This window comes from Gadus macrocephalus, chromosome 4 (assembly GCF_031168955.1).
Source record: "Gadus macrocephalus chromosome 4, ASM3116895v1".
Lineage (NCBI taxonomy): Eukaryota > Metazoa > Chordata > Actinopteri > Gadiformes > Gadidae > Gadus > Gadus macrocephalus.
In genome coordinates this window covers 1,708,729-1,721,787 of record NC_082385.1, presented here as the reverse complement: position 1 = coordinate 1,721,787, position 13,059 = coordinate 1,708,729, and the positions used below count along the sequence as shown (strand labels likewise).

General features: G+C 42.0%; 3 protein-coding genes across 3 annotated transcripts; all 3 read left to right on the top strand.

Moving 5' to 3' along the window:
• The first annotated feature begins 297 nt into the window (after window positions 1-297).
• On the top strand, window positions 298-3,818 carry LOC132455592 (toll-like receptor 2). The gene is made up of 2 exons (XM_060049480.1): window positions 298-741; window positions 898-3,818. The coding sequence occupies exons 1-2, from the start codon at window positions 728-730 to the stop codon at window positions 3,371-3,373; spliced, it is 2,490 nt and encodes an 829-aa protein (XP_059905463.1). The 5' UTR covers window positions 298-727; the 3' UTR covers window positions 3,374-3,818.
• A 951-nt stretch (window positions 3,819-4,769) lies between these two features.
• On the top strand, window positions 4,770-7,857 carry LOC132456638 (toll-like receptor 2). The gene is made up of 2 exons (XM_060051044.1): window positions 4,770-4,783; window positions 4,938-7,857. The coding sequence occupies exons 1-2, from the start codon at window positions 4,770-4,772 to the stop codon at window positions 7,411-7,413; spliced, it is 2,490 nt and encodes an 829-aa protein (XP_059907027.1). The 3' UTR covers window positions 7,414-7,857.
• A 1,110-nt stretch (window positions 7,858-8,967) lies between these two features.
• On the top strand, window positions 8,968-11,451 carry LOC132456637 (toll-like receptor 1; the record flags this gene model as incomplete). The annotated part of the gene is made up of 1 exon (XM_060051043.1): window positions 8,968-11,451. A coding segment is annotated over one exon (2,484 nt), but the record flags the coding sequence as incomplete, so codon positions are not given.
• Between the last annotated feature and the right edge of the window lie 1,608 nt (window positions 11,452-13,059).

Sequence of the window (13,059 nt, the reverse complement as noted above, 5' to 3'; positions counted from 1 at the left end):
TTCATACTAAAATCCATCACTTACTAAAGAGAAGACAAATCGGTATTATGAGAACAAACGGTTCATATCAGCCATGCAACATGATATTCCAAAATACGTCTGATGTGCACATTTCTCATGAAGCCGCTATATTGGCTGACTATTTAACAACACTAGCCTAAACACGCCGCTCTTCATACTTCCATTGCCCCAGGAGACACTTCCTGTATTCCAGATCTGTCTCCATGAAAATAAAACACTTTTTTTCGTTCTCTTTTCTCAGAGGTGACACAGAATCAACAAACTAGGCTTGACCGAAATGGATTGGCTTGCAGTAATGATGTAAATACATGATGTTCAAATGATAAACATATAAGTTTAACTGAAATGATGCATATATTTACGGTATATTTATCTTGCTTTATTTTTCATAATTTCATAGAATCACTGCTACTACATTATTTTCTTTGACTTCTTCGTTTTTTTTATGTTCCCTTTAAACCTTATCCAATCTTTTTTTTGTTTCATTCTAACCAAGCCTTCACCCTCAATAAATACAAAGAAATGCAGAAATGAATATGCTGCTGAAGAGGAATTGCTCAATGTTAACAAAAGAAAAAGGAAATAAGCTGATAGCAATAAACTGTCATATCTCGTTATAAAACGGTAGATGTGAATCCGTTCCTTCCCATAGCACCAACGAAAGACTTTGCAACTGTTTCTTGTATGGCTTTGGGATCTATGAGATATGGCCAGAAAAAGGTAAACAGTTTAATATTTGTTTTTCACTATGATGAAATGATTTACATGGATTAAAACGGCTATTTGGGGGTGCTAATATTAATACAAAGGTAATGTGTTAAATATTCGGATACAATAATGATTAACAGTTCACCGACTTTTTTTTAATGTTTGCAGTGTGCAAGTAGCACTGCTATTATGGACGACGACCGTCTTGTCTTGGGGGACCTTCTGCCTGGCCGAGCTAATAGACAACCAAGGGTATGCATCGTGCGTCACTTCCAGACGACGAGTTCAGAACCTCTCCGGTCAGAATCTTACCAATGTTCCTTTGGATCTGAATAATGACATGCAGTACCTGGACCTTTCTCACAACCCCCTGGTGAAACTGCAGGCAGCTCCCTTCCAAAGACTCTCACAACTCTGCTTCCTGAAGGCTACCAGCTGTGGTCTGAGGCTGATATATCCTGGCTTATTCGTTCATACCCCGAAACTGAAATTCCTGAACATATCTCACAATTTGTTAGATTACATCCCTGATCTGTCACTGCCACTGCTGAAGATCCTTGACTTGGCCGGCAACCAATATGACAGCTATCAATTACCGGCCACATTTGAGGCGTTGGCAAATCTGTCTGCCCTTTACTTGGGAAGTGTAAATGCTTTACAGGTCGACTTCAATGATTTTGATTCCCTCTCGGATAGCTCATTGCATCATCTCATCCTTGGAGGAGGTGTTGAGTGGCAACGGTACGATCGTGGTTCTCTCGGAAAGATGAAATCCCTCCAGAAGATAACCCTCAAAGTGCCTTTTTGTGAGAACTTTGATTTATTTGAAAACCTGCTCGAAGATGTGAATGAAACGCAAACAACCGATTTAGAGTTGGTCAACGTACTTCCTGACCTCTGCAATGTGACCGGGGACCCTTTTAGGAGCCTGAGAACCATGCCACTCATAAAAGATTTCACCATTGTAAACACTTGGATTAACAGCAGTTTCTTTGTGTTATTTTTGAAGAATGTTCTACTTTCCAATGTTCGAACACTTTCATTTTTAAACATAACCTACAATGAAGATACACCTGAAGGATTTAGGTTCCCCACTCTGAATCACACAATGGTCATAAGTTCGGTTATATTTGATGGAGTTAATCATTACCAATACAGATACCCCTCTATTGAAATTAGTGTGGACATATATTCCAGGATGGACTATTTGAAGTTCTCAGGAACAGGAATGAACATTGTACCTTGCAACATTATGTCCTCCTTGCCGTCCCTGGAAACCCTGGACCTCTCAAACAACCTACTGTCTGACACAGGGTTCTGGTGGTCTGGGTGCTCCTATACCTCGGTGTTCCCCAAACTAAGGCACCTCTCTTTTAGCAAAAACCACTTTGTTGACCTTTCCTTCATCGCTCAGCAGACCCACCAGATGGAGTACCTGGAATCTCTAGACTTGAGTTACAACTCCATTGTTTTGGATAAACCGTGCTTTTGGCCCATCCACATCACATCACTGAGCCTGAGCAACAACAACCTGGGGAACAAGGTATTTTCCTTCCTGTCCCAGTATTTACAGCGAATTGTCCTGTCAAAGACAGGAATCACCGCCCTAACACAAGAAGACCTTTTGCAATTTCCCATGTTGACCCACCTTTTCCTGAGCTCCAACAGCATTAAAGTCATCCCTACGGATCTATCCCCCACCTTGGTCAGTCTGTACATAGATCAGAATTATATTACATCCGTCTCCCGGGAGTCTCTGGCGGGTCTTCCAAGTCTCAGGACTCTCAAAGCTGGAGACAACCCCTTTGTCTGCTCCTGTGACTCCTATTGGTTCATAAATACTCTGAACAAATCCTTGCTAGCCGACTGGCCCTTGGATTATACCTGCAGCACTCCCCCATCTGTGGCTGACCTGCCGATGTCCGAGTACAGAACCAGCAGGATGTCCTGTGAGGCCTGGCTTCAGGCTGCCGTGGCGTTGCCCGTGACGATGCTCATCGTGCTGGCCCTTTGCTCTGCGTTCTACGCCTGTGACGGAGTGTGGTACACCAAGATGCTGTGGGTTTGGATCCGCGTGAAGAGGAGAGGCCAGAAGCAGGCCAACCTGCTGAACAACACGACGTTTCGGTACCACTCGTTCATCTCCTACAGCCACCAAGACTCCGCCTGGGTGGAGAGCAAGCTGGTGCCGTCCCTGGAAGGGGCCGGACTCTCCCTGTGCATCCACGAGCGAGACTTTGTGCCCGGCCAGTGGATCGTGGACAACATCATCAACTGCGTGGAGGCGAGCTACAAGACGCTGTTTGTGCTGTCCAACCACTTTGTTCAGAGTGAATGGTGTAACTACGAACTCTTCTTTGCCCAGCATAGAGCTATTGACGCCCAGCAAGACTCCCTGGTCTTCATCCTGTTGGAGCCTATTCCGACCAACTCTCTGCCCAAGAAGTTTTTGAAACTGAGGAGATTGCTAATGCAGCAGACGTACCTGGAGTGGCCCATGGATGAGCGAAAGCAGCAGGTGTTCTGGGTCAACCTCAGGTCCATGCTACAGGTGGCGGACCACCGGATCCTGAAGGATATGGCCCTAGAGTTAGCCCAAAGCGCTTCTCTGATCCCAGACGATTTGGATCCTTTGTTAAAATGATGACTGCAGTCCAAAATGAAAAATGTGTGTGTCCCATTCAAAGATAAATATTTTTTTCATTTTATCTTTGATTGCCTAACTGGAACTCGACAAAACTGATGAATTAAAGTGTTTTTTCTTTATATATTTCTGGTAAAACGTACTTTCGTTTAGTTTAAATACTGCATTACTTTTGATTTCTGTTGATTGTATTCGATTCATATTTTTCTTTTGTATGTTTGTTTTTAAAGTAAATGTCTCAACCCAGTGTCCAGATAGAGAAATGCACGCCTTTGCATTGCGTGGTCAAAAGGATATTGTTAAAAAATATACAGACGATGTAGCCTACATATGAAATTTATCAAAACATGTGTCTATGTAAATGTTTGCATAAAGACACAGCCTTTGTTATATCCGAAGCTGTTAATTCTCATTTCACATTTAAATAAAGAACTATTAAATTAAACAGTGTCTTCGGCCCTGACAGTTTGGACTACAATACCCAAATCGCGTGGGTAACGCCAAAGGCTCAGAAGGAAAGGAGGACAGGTCCTGGGATTCTCCTTGAAAGAACTTACAGACAAACACAAAACTGTAGTTTGCCTTTCAATTATTTAATCATCTTAAGCGAGCAAGCTGATGCATTAAGGTCTATCAGATAAAACATTTTTAAATAGGCTTCAACGCATTCATACTAAAATCCATCACTTACTAAAGAGAAGACAAATCTGTATTATGAGAACAAACGGTTCATATCAGCCATGCAACATGATATTCCAAAATACGTCTGATGTGCGCATTTCTCATGAAGCCACTATATTGGCTGACTATTTGACAACACTAGCCTAAACACGCCGCTCTTCATACTTCCATTGCCCCAGGAGACACTTCCTGTATTCCAGATCTGTCTCCATGAAAATAACACACTTTTTTTCGTTCTCTTTGCTCAGAGGCGACACAGAATCAACAAACTAGACTGGACCGAAATGGATTGGCTTGCAGTAATGATGTAAATACATGAGGTTCAAATGATAAACATATAAGTTTAACTGAAATGATGCATATATTTACTGTATATTTATCTTGCTTTATTTTTTATAATTCCATAGAATCACTGCTACTACATTATTTTCTTTGACTTCTTTGTTTTTTTTTTATGTTCCCTTTAAACCTTATCCAATCTTTTATGTGTTTAATTCTAACCAATCCATCAGCCTCAATAAATACAAAGAAATGCAGAAATGAATATGCTGCTGAAGAGGAATTGCTCAATGTGAACAAAAGAAAAAGGAAATAAGCTGATGGCAATTAACTGTCACACCTCTTATAAAACTGTAGATATCGATCCGTTTCCCTCCCATAGCACCAACAAAAGGTTTTGTAGCTGTTTCTTGAATGGCTTTGGGATCTATAAGATATGGCCAGCAAAAGGTAAACGGTTTAATATTTGTTTTTCACTATGATGAAATGATTTACATGGATTAAAACGGCTTTTTGGGGGTGCTAATATTAATACAAAGGTAATTTGTTAAGTATTCTGATACAATAATGATTAACAGTTCACTGACTTTTTTAATGTTTGCAGTGTGCAAGTGGTATTGCTATTATGGACGACAACCATCTTGTCTTGGGGGACCTTCGGCCTGGCCGAGCTGATAGAGGACCAAGGGTATGCATCGTGCGTCACTTCCAGACGACGAGTTCAGAACCTCTCCGGTCAGAATCTTACCAATGTTCCTTTGGATCTGAATAATGACATGCAGTACCTGGACCTTTCTCACAACCCCCTGGTGAAACTGCAAGCCGCCCCCTTCCAAAGACTCTCACAACTCTGCTTCCTGAAGGCTACCAGCTGTGGTCTGAGGCTGATATATCCTGGCTTATTTTTTCATACCCAAAAACTGAAATTCCTGAACATATCTCACAATTTGTTAGATTACATCCCTGATCTGTCACTGCCACTGCTGAAGATCCTTGACTTGGCTGGCAACCAATATGACAGCTATCAATTACCGGGCACATTTCAGATGTTGGCAAATCTGTCTGCCCTTTACTTGGGAAGTGTAAATGCTTTACAAGTGGACTTCAATGATTTTGATTCCCTCTCGGATAGCTCATTGCATCATCTCATCCTTGGAGGAGGGGTTGAGTGGCAACGGTACGATCAAGGTTCTCTCGCGAAAATGAAATCCCTCAAGAAGATAACCCTCAAAGTGCCTTTTTGTGAGAACCTTGATTTATTTGAAAACCTGCTGGAAGATGTGAACAAAACGCAAACAACGAATTTAGAGTTGGTCAAAGTATTTCCTGACCTCTGCAATGTGACCGGGGACCCTTTCAGAAACCTGAGAACCATGCCAATCGTAAAAAATGTAACCATTTTAAACACTTGGATTAACAGCAGTTTCATGATGATATTTATGAAGAATGTTTTTCTTTCCAATGTTGTAACGATTACATTTGAAAACATAACCTACAACGAAGATACACCTGAAGGATTAAAGTTCCCAACTCTGAATCACACAATGGTCATAAGTTCGGTTATATTTGATAGGGTTAAACATTACCAATACAAATACCCCACTTTCGAAATGAGTGTGGACATATATTCCAAGTTGGAGTTTGTGAAGTTCTCAGGCACAGGAATGAACATTGTACCTTGCAACACAATGGCCTCCTTGCCGTCCCTGGAAACCCTGGACCTCTCAAACAACCTGCTGTCTGACTTAGGGTTTTGGTGGCCTGGGTGCTCCTATACCTCGGTGTTCCCCAAACTAAGGCACCTCTCTTTGAGCAAAAACCGCTTTGTTGACCTTTCCTTCATCGCTCAGCAGACCCACCAGATGAAGTACCTGGAATCTCTAGACTTGAGTTTCAACTCCATTGTTTTGGATAAGCCGTGCTTTTGGCCCATCCACATCACATCGCTGAGCCTGAGCAACAACAACCTGGGGAACAAAGTATTTTCCTTCCTGTCCCAGAACTTACAGCAAATTGACCTGTCAAAGACAGGCATCACCGTCCTAACACAAGAAGACCTTTTGCAATTTCCCATGTTGACACACCTTTTCCTGAGCTCCAACAGCATTAAGGTCATCCCTACGATTCTATCTCCCACCTTGGTCAGTCTGTACATAGACCAGAATTCCATTACATCCATCTCCCGGGAGTCTCTTGCGGGTCTTCCAAGTCTCAGGACTCTCAAAGCTGGAAACAACACATATGTTTGCTCCTGTGACTCCTTTTGGTTCATAAATACTATGAACAAATCCTTTCTGCCCGACTGGCCCTTGGATTATACCTGCAATACTCCCCCATCCGTGGCTGACCTGTCGATGTCCGAGTACAGAACCAGCAGGATGTCCTGTGAGGCCTGGCTTCAGGCTGCCGTGGCATTACCTGTGACGATGCTCATCGGGCTGGCCTTTTGCTCTGCATTCTACGCCTGTGATGGAGTGTGGTACACCAAGATGCTGTGGATGTGGATCCGCGTGAAGAGGAGAGGCCAGAAGCAGGCCAACCTGCTGAACAACACGACGTTTCGGTACCACTCGTTCATCTCCTACAGCCACCAAGACTCCGCCTGGGTGGAGAGCAAGCTGGTGCCGTCCCTGGAAGGGGCCGGACTCTCCCTGTGCATCCACGAGCGAGACTTTGTGCCCGGCCAGTGGATCGTGGACAACATCATCAACTGCGTGGAGGCGAGCTACAAGACGCTGTTTGTGCTGTCCAACCACTTTGTTCAGAGTGAATGGTGTAACTATGAACTCTTCTTTGCCCAGCATAGAGCTATTGACGCCCAGCAAGACTCCCTGGTCTTCATCCTGTTGGAGCCTATTCCGACCAACTCTCTGCCCAAGAAGTTCTTGAAACTGAGGAGATTGCTGATGCAGCAGACGTACCTGGAGTGGCCCATGGATGAGCGAAAGCAGCAGGTGTTCTGGGTCAACCTCAGGTCTATGCTACAGGTGGCGGACCACCGGATCCTGAAGGATATGGCCCTAGAGTTAACCCCAAGCGCTTCTCTGATCCCAGACGATTTGGTTCCTTTGTTAAAATGATGACTGCAGTCTAAAATGAAAAATGTGGGTGTCCCATTCAAAGATAAATATTTTTTTCATTTTAACTTTGATTGCCTAACTGGAACTCGACAAAACTGATGAATTAAAGTGTTTTTTCTGTATATATTTCTGGTAAAACGTACTTTCGTTTGGTTTAAATACTGCTTTACTTTTGATTTCTTTGATTGTATTCGATTCAAATTTTTCTTCCGTACATTTGTTTTTAAAGTAAATGTCTCAACCCAGTGTCCAGATAGAGAAATGCATGCCTTCGCATTGCGTGGTCAAAAGGATATTGTTAAAAAATATACAGACGATGTAGCCTACATATGAAATTTATCAAAACATGTGTCTATGTAAATGTTTGTATAAAGACACAGCCTTTGTTATATCCGAAGCTGTTAATTCTCATTTTACATTTAAATAAAGAACTATTAAATTAAACAGTGTCTTCGGCCCTGACAGTTTGGACTACAATACCCAAATCGCGTGGGTAACGCCAAAGGCTCAGAAGGAAAGGAGGACAGGTCCTGGGATTCTCCTTGAAAGAAATTACAGACAAACACAAAACTGTAGTTTGCCTTTCAATTATTTAATCATCTTATGCAAGCAAGCTGATGCATTAAGATCTATCAGATAAAACATTTTTAAATAGGCTTCAACGCATTCATACTAAAATCCATCACTTACTAAAGAGAAGACAAATCGGTATTATGAGAACAAACGGTTCATATCAGCCATGCAACATGATATTCCAAAATACGTCTGATGTGCACATTTCTCATGAAGCCACTATATTGGCTGACTATTTAACAACACTAGCCTAAACACGCCGCTCTTCATACTTCCATTGCCCCAGGAGACACTTCCTGTATTCCAGATCTGTCTCCATGAAAATAACACACTTTTTTTCGTTCTCTTTGCTCAGAGGCGACACAGAATCAACAAACTAGGCTTGACCGAAATGGATTGGCTTGCAGTAATGATGTAAATACATGATGTTCAAATGATAAACACATAAGTTTAACTGAAATGATGCATATATTTACGGTATATTTATCTTGCTTTATTTTTTATAATTTCATAGAATCGCTGCTACTACATTATTTTCTTTGACTTCTTTTTTTTTTTTTATGTTCCCTTTAAATCTTATCCAATCTTTTTTGTGTTTCATTGTAACCAAGCCTTCAGCCTCAATAAATACAAAGAAATGCAGAAATTAATATGCTGCTGAAGAGGAAATGCTCAATGTTAACAAAAGAATAAGGAAATAAGCTGATAGCAAAAAACTGTCATGCCTTGTTATAAAACGGTAGATATGAATCCGTTCCTTCCCATAGCACCAACAAAAGACTTTGTAGCTGTTTTTTGTATGGGTTTGGGATCTATAAGATATGGCCAGCAAAAGGTAAACGGTTCAATATCTTTTTTTTCACTATGATGAAATGATTTACATGGATTAAAACGGCTATTTGGGGGTGCTAATATTAATACAAAGGCAATTTGTTAAATATTCTGATACAATAATGATTAACAGTTCACTGATTTTTTTTTAATGTTTGCAGTGTGCGAGTAGCACTGATATTATGGACGACAACCCTCTTGTCTTGGGGGACCTTCTGCCTGGCCGAGCTAATAGACAACCAAGGGTATGCATCGTGCGTCACTTCCAGACGACGAGTTCAGAACCTCTCCGGTCAGAATCTTACCAATGTTGCTTTGGATCTGAATAATGAGACACAGTACTTGGACATTTCTCACAACCCCCTGGTGAAACTGCAGGCAGCTCCCTTCCAAAGACTCTCACAACTCTGCTTCCTGAAGGCTACCAGCTGTGGTCTGAGGCTGATATATCCTGGCTTATTCGTTCATACCCCGAAACTAAAATTCCTGAACATATCTCACAATTTGTTGGATTACATCCCTGATCTATCACTGCCACTGCTGAAGATCCTTGACTTGGCCGGCAACCAATATGACAGCTATCAATTACCGGCCACATTTGAGACATTGTCAAATCTGTCTGCCCTTTACTTGGGAAGTGTGAATGCTTTACAAGTGGACTTCAATGATTTTGATTCCCTCTCGGATAGCTCGTTGAAACATCTCATCCTTGGAGGAGGTGTTGAGTGGCAACGGTACGATCGTGGTTCTCTCGCAAAGATGAAATCCCTCAAGAAGCTTTCCCTCAAAGTGCCTTTTTGTGAGAACTTTGATTTATTCGAAAACCTGCTGGAAGATGTGAACGAAACGCAAACAACCAATTTAGAGTTGGTCAACATATTTCCTGACCTCTGCAATGTGACCGGGGACCCTTTCAGGAACCTGAGAACCATGCCACTAGTAACACATTTAACCATTTTAAACACTTGGATTAACAGCAGTTTCATGATGATATTTTTAAAGAATGTTTTTCTTTCCAATGTTGTAATGATTACATTTGCAAACATAACCTACAACGAAGATACACCTGAAGGATTTAAGTTCCCCACTCTGAATCACACAATGGTCATAAGTTCGGTCATATTTGATAGCGTTAACCATTACCAATACAGATACCCCACTTTCGAAATGAGTGTGGACATATATTCCAAGTTGGAGTTTTTGAAGTTCTCAGACACAGGAATGAACATTTTACCTTGCAATATTATGTCCTCCTTGCCGTCCCTGGAAACCCTGGACCTCTCAAACAACCTACTGTCTGACTTAGGGTTCTGGTGGCCTGGGTGCTCCTATACCTCGGTGTTCCCCAAACTAAGGCACCTCTCTTTGAGCAAAAACCGCTTTGTTGACCTTTCCTTCATCGCTCAGCAGACCCACCAGATGAAGTACCTGGAATCTCTTGACTTGAGTTTCAACTCCATTGTTCTGGATAAGCCGTGCTTTTGGCCCATCCACATCACATCACTGAGCCTGAGCAACAACAACCTGGGGAACAAAGTATTTTCCTTCCTGTCCCAGTACTTACAGCGAATTGTCCTGTCAAAGACAGGCATCACAGCCCTAACACAAGAAGACCTTTTGCAATTTCCCATGTTGACCCACCTTTTCCTGAGCTCCAACAGCATTAAGGTCATCCCTACGGATCTATCCCCCACCTTGGTCAGTCTGTACATAGACCATAATTATATTACATCCGTCTCCCGGGAGTCTCTGGCGGGTCTTCCAAGTCTCAGGACTCTGAAAGCTGGAGACAACCCCTTTGTCTGCTCCTGTGACTCCTATTGGTTCATAACTACTCTGAACAAATCCTTGATGCCCGACTGGCCCTTGGATTATACCTGCAGCACTCCCCCATCTGTGGCTGACCTGCCAATGTCCGAGTACCGAACCAGCAGGATGTCCTGTGAGGCCTGGCTTCAGGCTGCCGTGGCGTTGCCCGTGACGATGCTCATCGTGCTGGCCCTTTGCTCTGCGTTCTACGCCTGTGACGGAGTGTGGTACACCAAGATGCTGTGGGTGTGGATCCACGTGAAGAGGAGAGGCCAGAATCAGGCCAACCTGCTGAACAACACGACGTTTCGGTACCACTCGTTCATCTCCTACAGCCACCAAGACTCCGCCTGGGTGGAGAGCAAGCTGGTGCCGTCCCTGGAAGGGGCCGGACTCTCCCTGTGCATCCACGAGCGAGACTTTGTGCCCGGCCAGTGGATCGTGGACAACATCATCAACTGCGTGGAGGCGAGCTACAAGACGCTGTTTGTGCTGTCCAACCACTTTGTGCAGAGTGAATGGTGTAACTACGAACTCTTCTTTGCCCAGCATAGAGCTATTGACGCCCAGCAAGACTCCCTGGTCTTCATCCTGTTGGAGCCTATTCCGACCAACTCTCTGCCCAAGAAGTTCTTGAAACTGAGGAGATTGCTGATGCAACAGACGTACCTGGAGTGGCCCAAGGATGAGCGAAAGCAGCAGGTGTTCTGGGTCAACCTCAGGTCTATGCTACAGGTGGCGGACCACCGGATCCTGAAGGATATGGCCCTAGAGTTAACCCAAAGCGCTAACTATGATTGCCTAAATGAAACTCAACAAAACTGATAATTTACAGATTTTTTTCTGTATGTAATTCTGGTAAAATTTATTTTTGTTTTAGTTGAAGTACTGTCGATTTTTTTTTGTATTTACAGTGTGTAAATAGCACTGCTATTATGGACGACAACCGTCTTGTTCAGTACTGTTGATTACTTTTGATTTCTGTTGATTGTATTCGATTAATATTTTTCTTTTGTATGTTCAAGTAAATGTCTCCACCCAATGTACGAATAGAGAATTTCACGCCATTGCATTGCGTGGTTCAATAGGATATTGTTTAAAAAATATACAGACGATGAATCCTACACATGAAATTTATAAACCTTTGTATCTATGTAAATATGTATATGAAGACACGGCTTTTGCCATTGCCTAAACTGTTAATCCTCCTTTTGCATTTCAATAAAGAACTATTAAATCAAACAGTGTCTTCGGCCCTGACAGTTTGGACTACAATACCCACATCGCGTGGGTAACGCGAAAGGCTCAAAAGTAAAGGAGGACAGGTCTTGGAAAGAAATTACAGACTAACACTTAAGTGTATTGACTTTCAACAATTTAAACGTCTTAAGCAAACCAGCTGATGTATTAAGGTCTATCAGATAAAACATTTTTCAATAGGCTTCAACATACATACTAAATCCATCCCTTAATAAAGAGAAGAGAAATCCGGATTACAAGAACAAATGGTTCACATCAGCCAAGTAACATGATATTTCAAAATTTGTCTGATGTGCGTATTTCTCATGAAGCAACTATATTTGCTGACTATTTAATAACACCAGCCAATCTTCATACTTCCATTACCCCAGGAGACCGACTCCCTGTATTCCAGATCTATCCCCAGGGACATAACACACTTTTTTCTTTTTCTTTGCTATGGTGCAGAGGCGACACAGAATAATCAACATACTAGGTTTGACAGAAATGGATTTGGTTGCATTCATGATGTACATGATGATGTTCAACTGAGAAACATATAAGTGTAACTGAAACGATGCATTCATTTACTGCAGGCCTATATTTATCTTGCCTTATTTTGTGTAATGTCATTGAATCCGCCAATACATTATTTTCTTTCACTTCCTTAGTTATTTTTATATCCCCTTTCAACCTTTTCCAATATATTTTGTGTTTGATTCTAACCAAGCCTTCACCCTCAATAAATACAAAGGAATGCAGACATGGGTTTGCAGCTGAAGAGGAACTGCTCAATGTTAACAAAAGAAAAAGGAAATAAGCTGATGGCAATTAACTGTCACCCACCTCGTTATAAAACGGTAGGCCTATATATATATAAATATATATATATATATATCCGTTCCTTCCCATTGCACCAACGAAAGACTTTGAAGGGGTTTCGCTTATGGTTTGGTGATCTATGAGATATGGCCACAAAAAAAGTAAAAGGTTTAATATTTATTTTTCACTATGATGAAATGATTTAAACGGGTTACCACTGCTAGATGGGGGTGCTAACATGAATACAAAGTTCATTTGTTAAGTATTCTGATACAATAATGATTAACAGTTCATTGAGTTTTTTTATGTTTACAGTGTGCAAGTAGCACTGATATTATGGACAACAGCTCTCTAGTCTTGGGGCACCTTCTG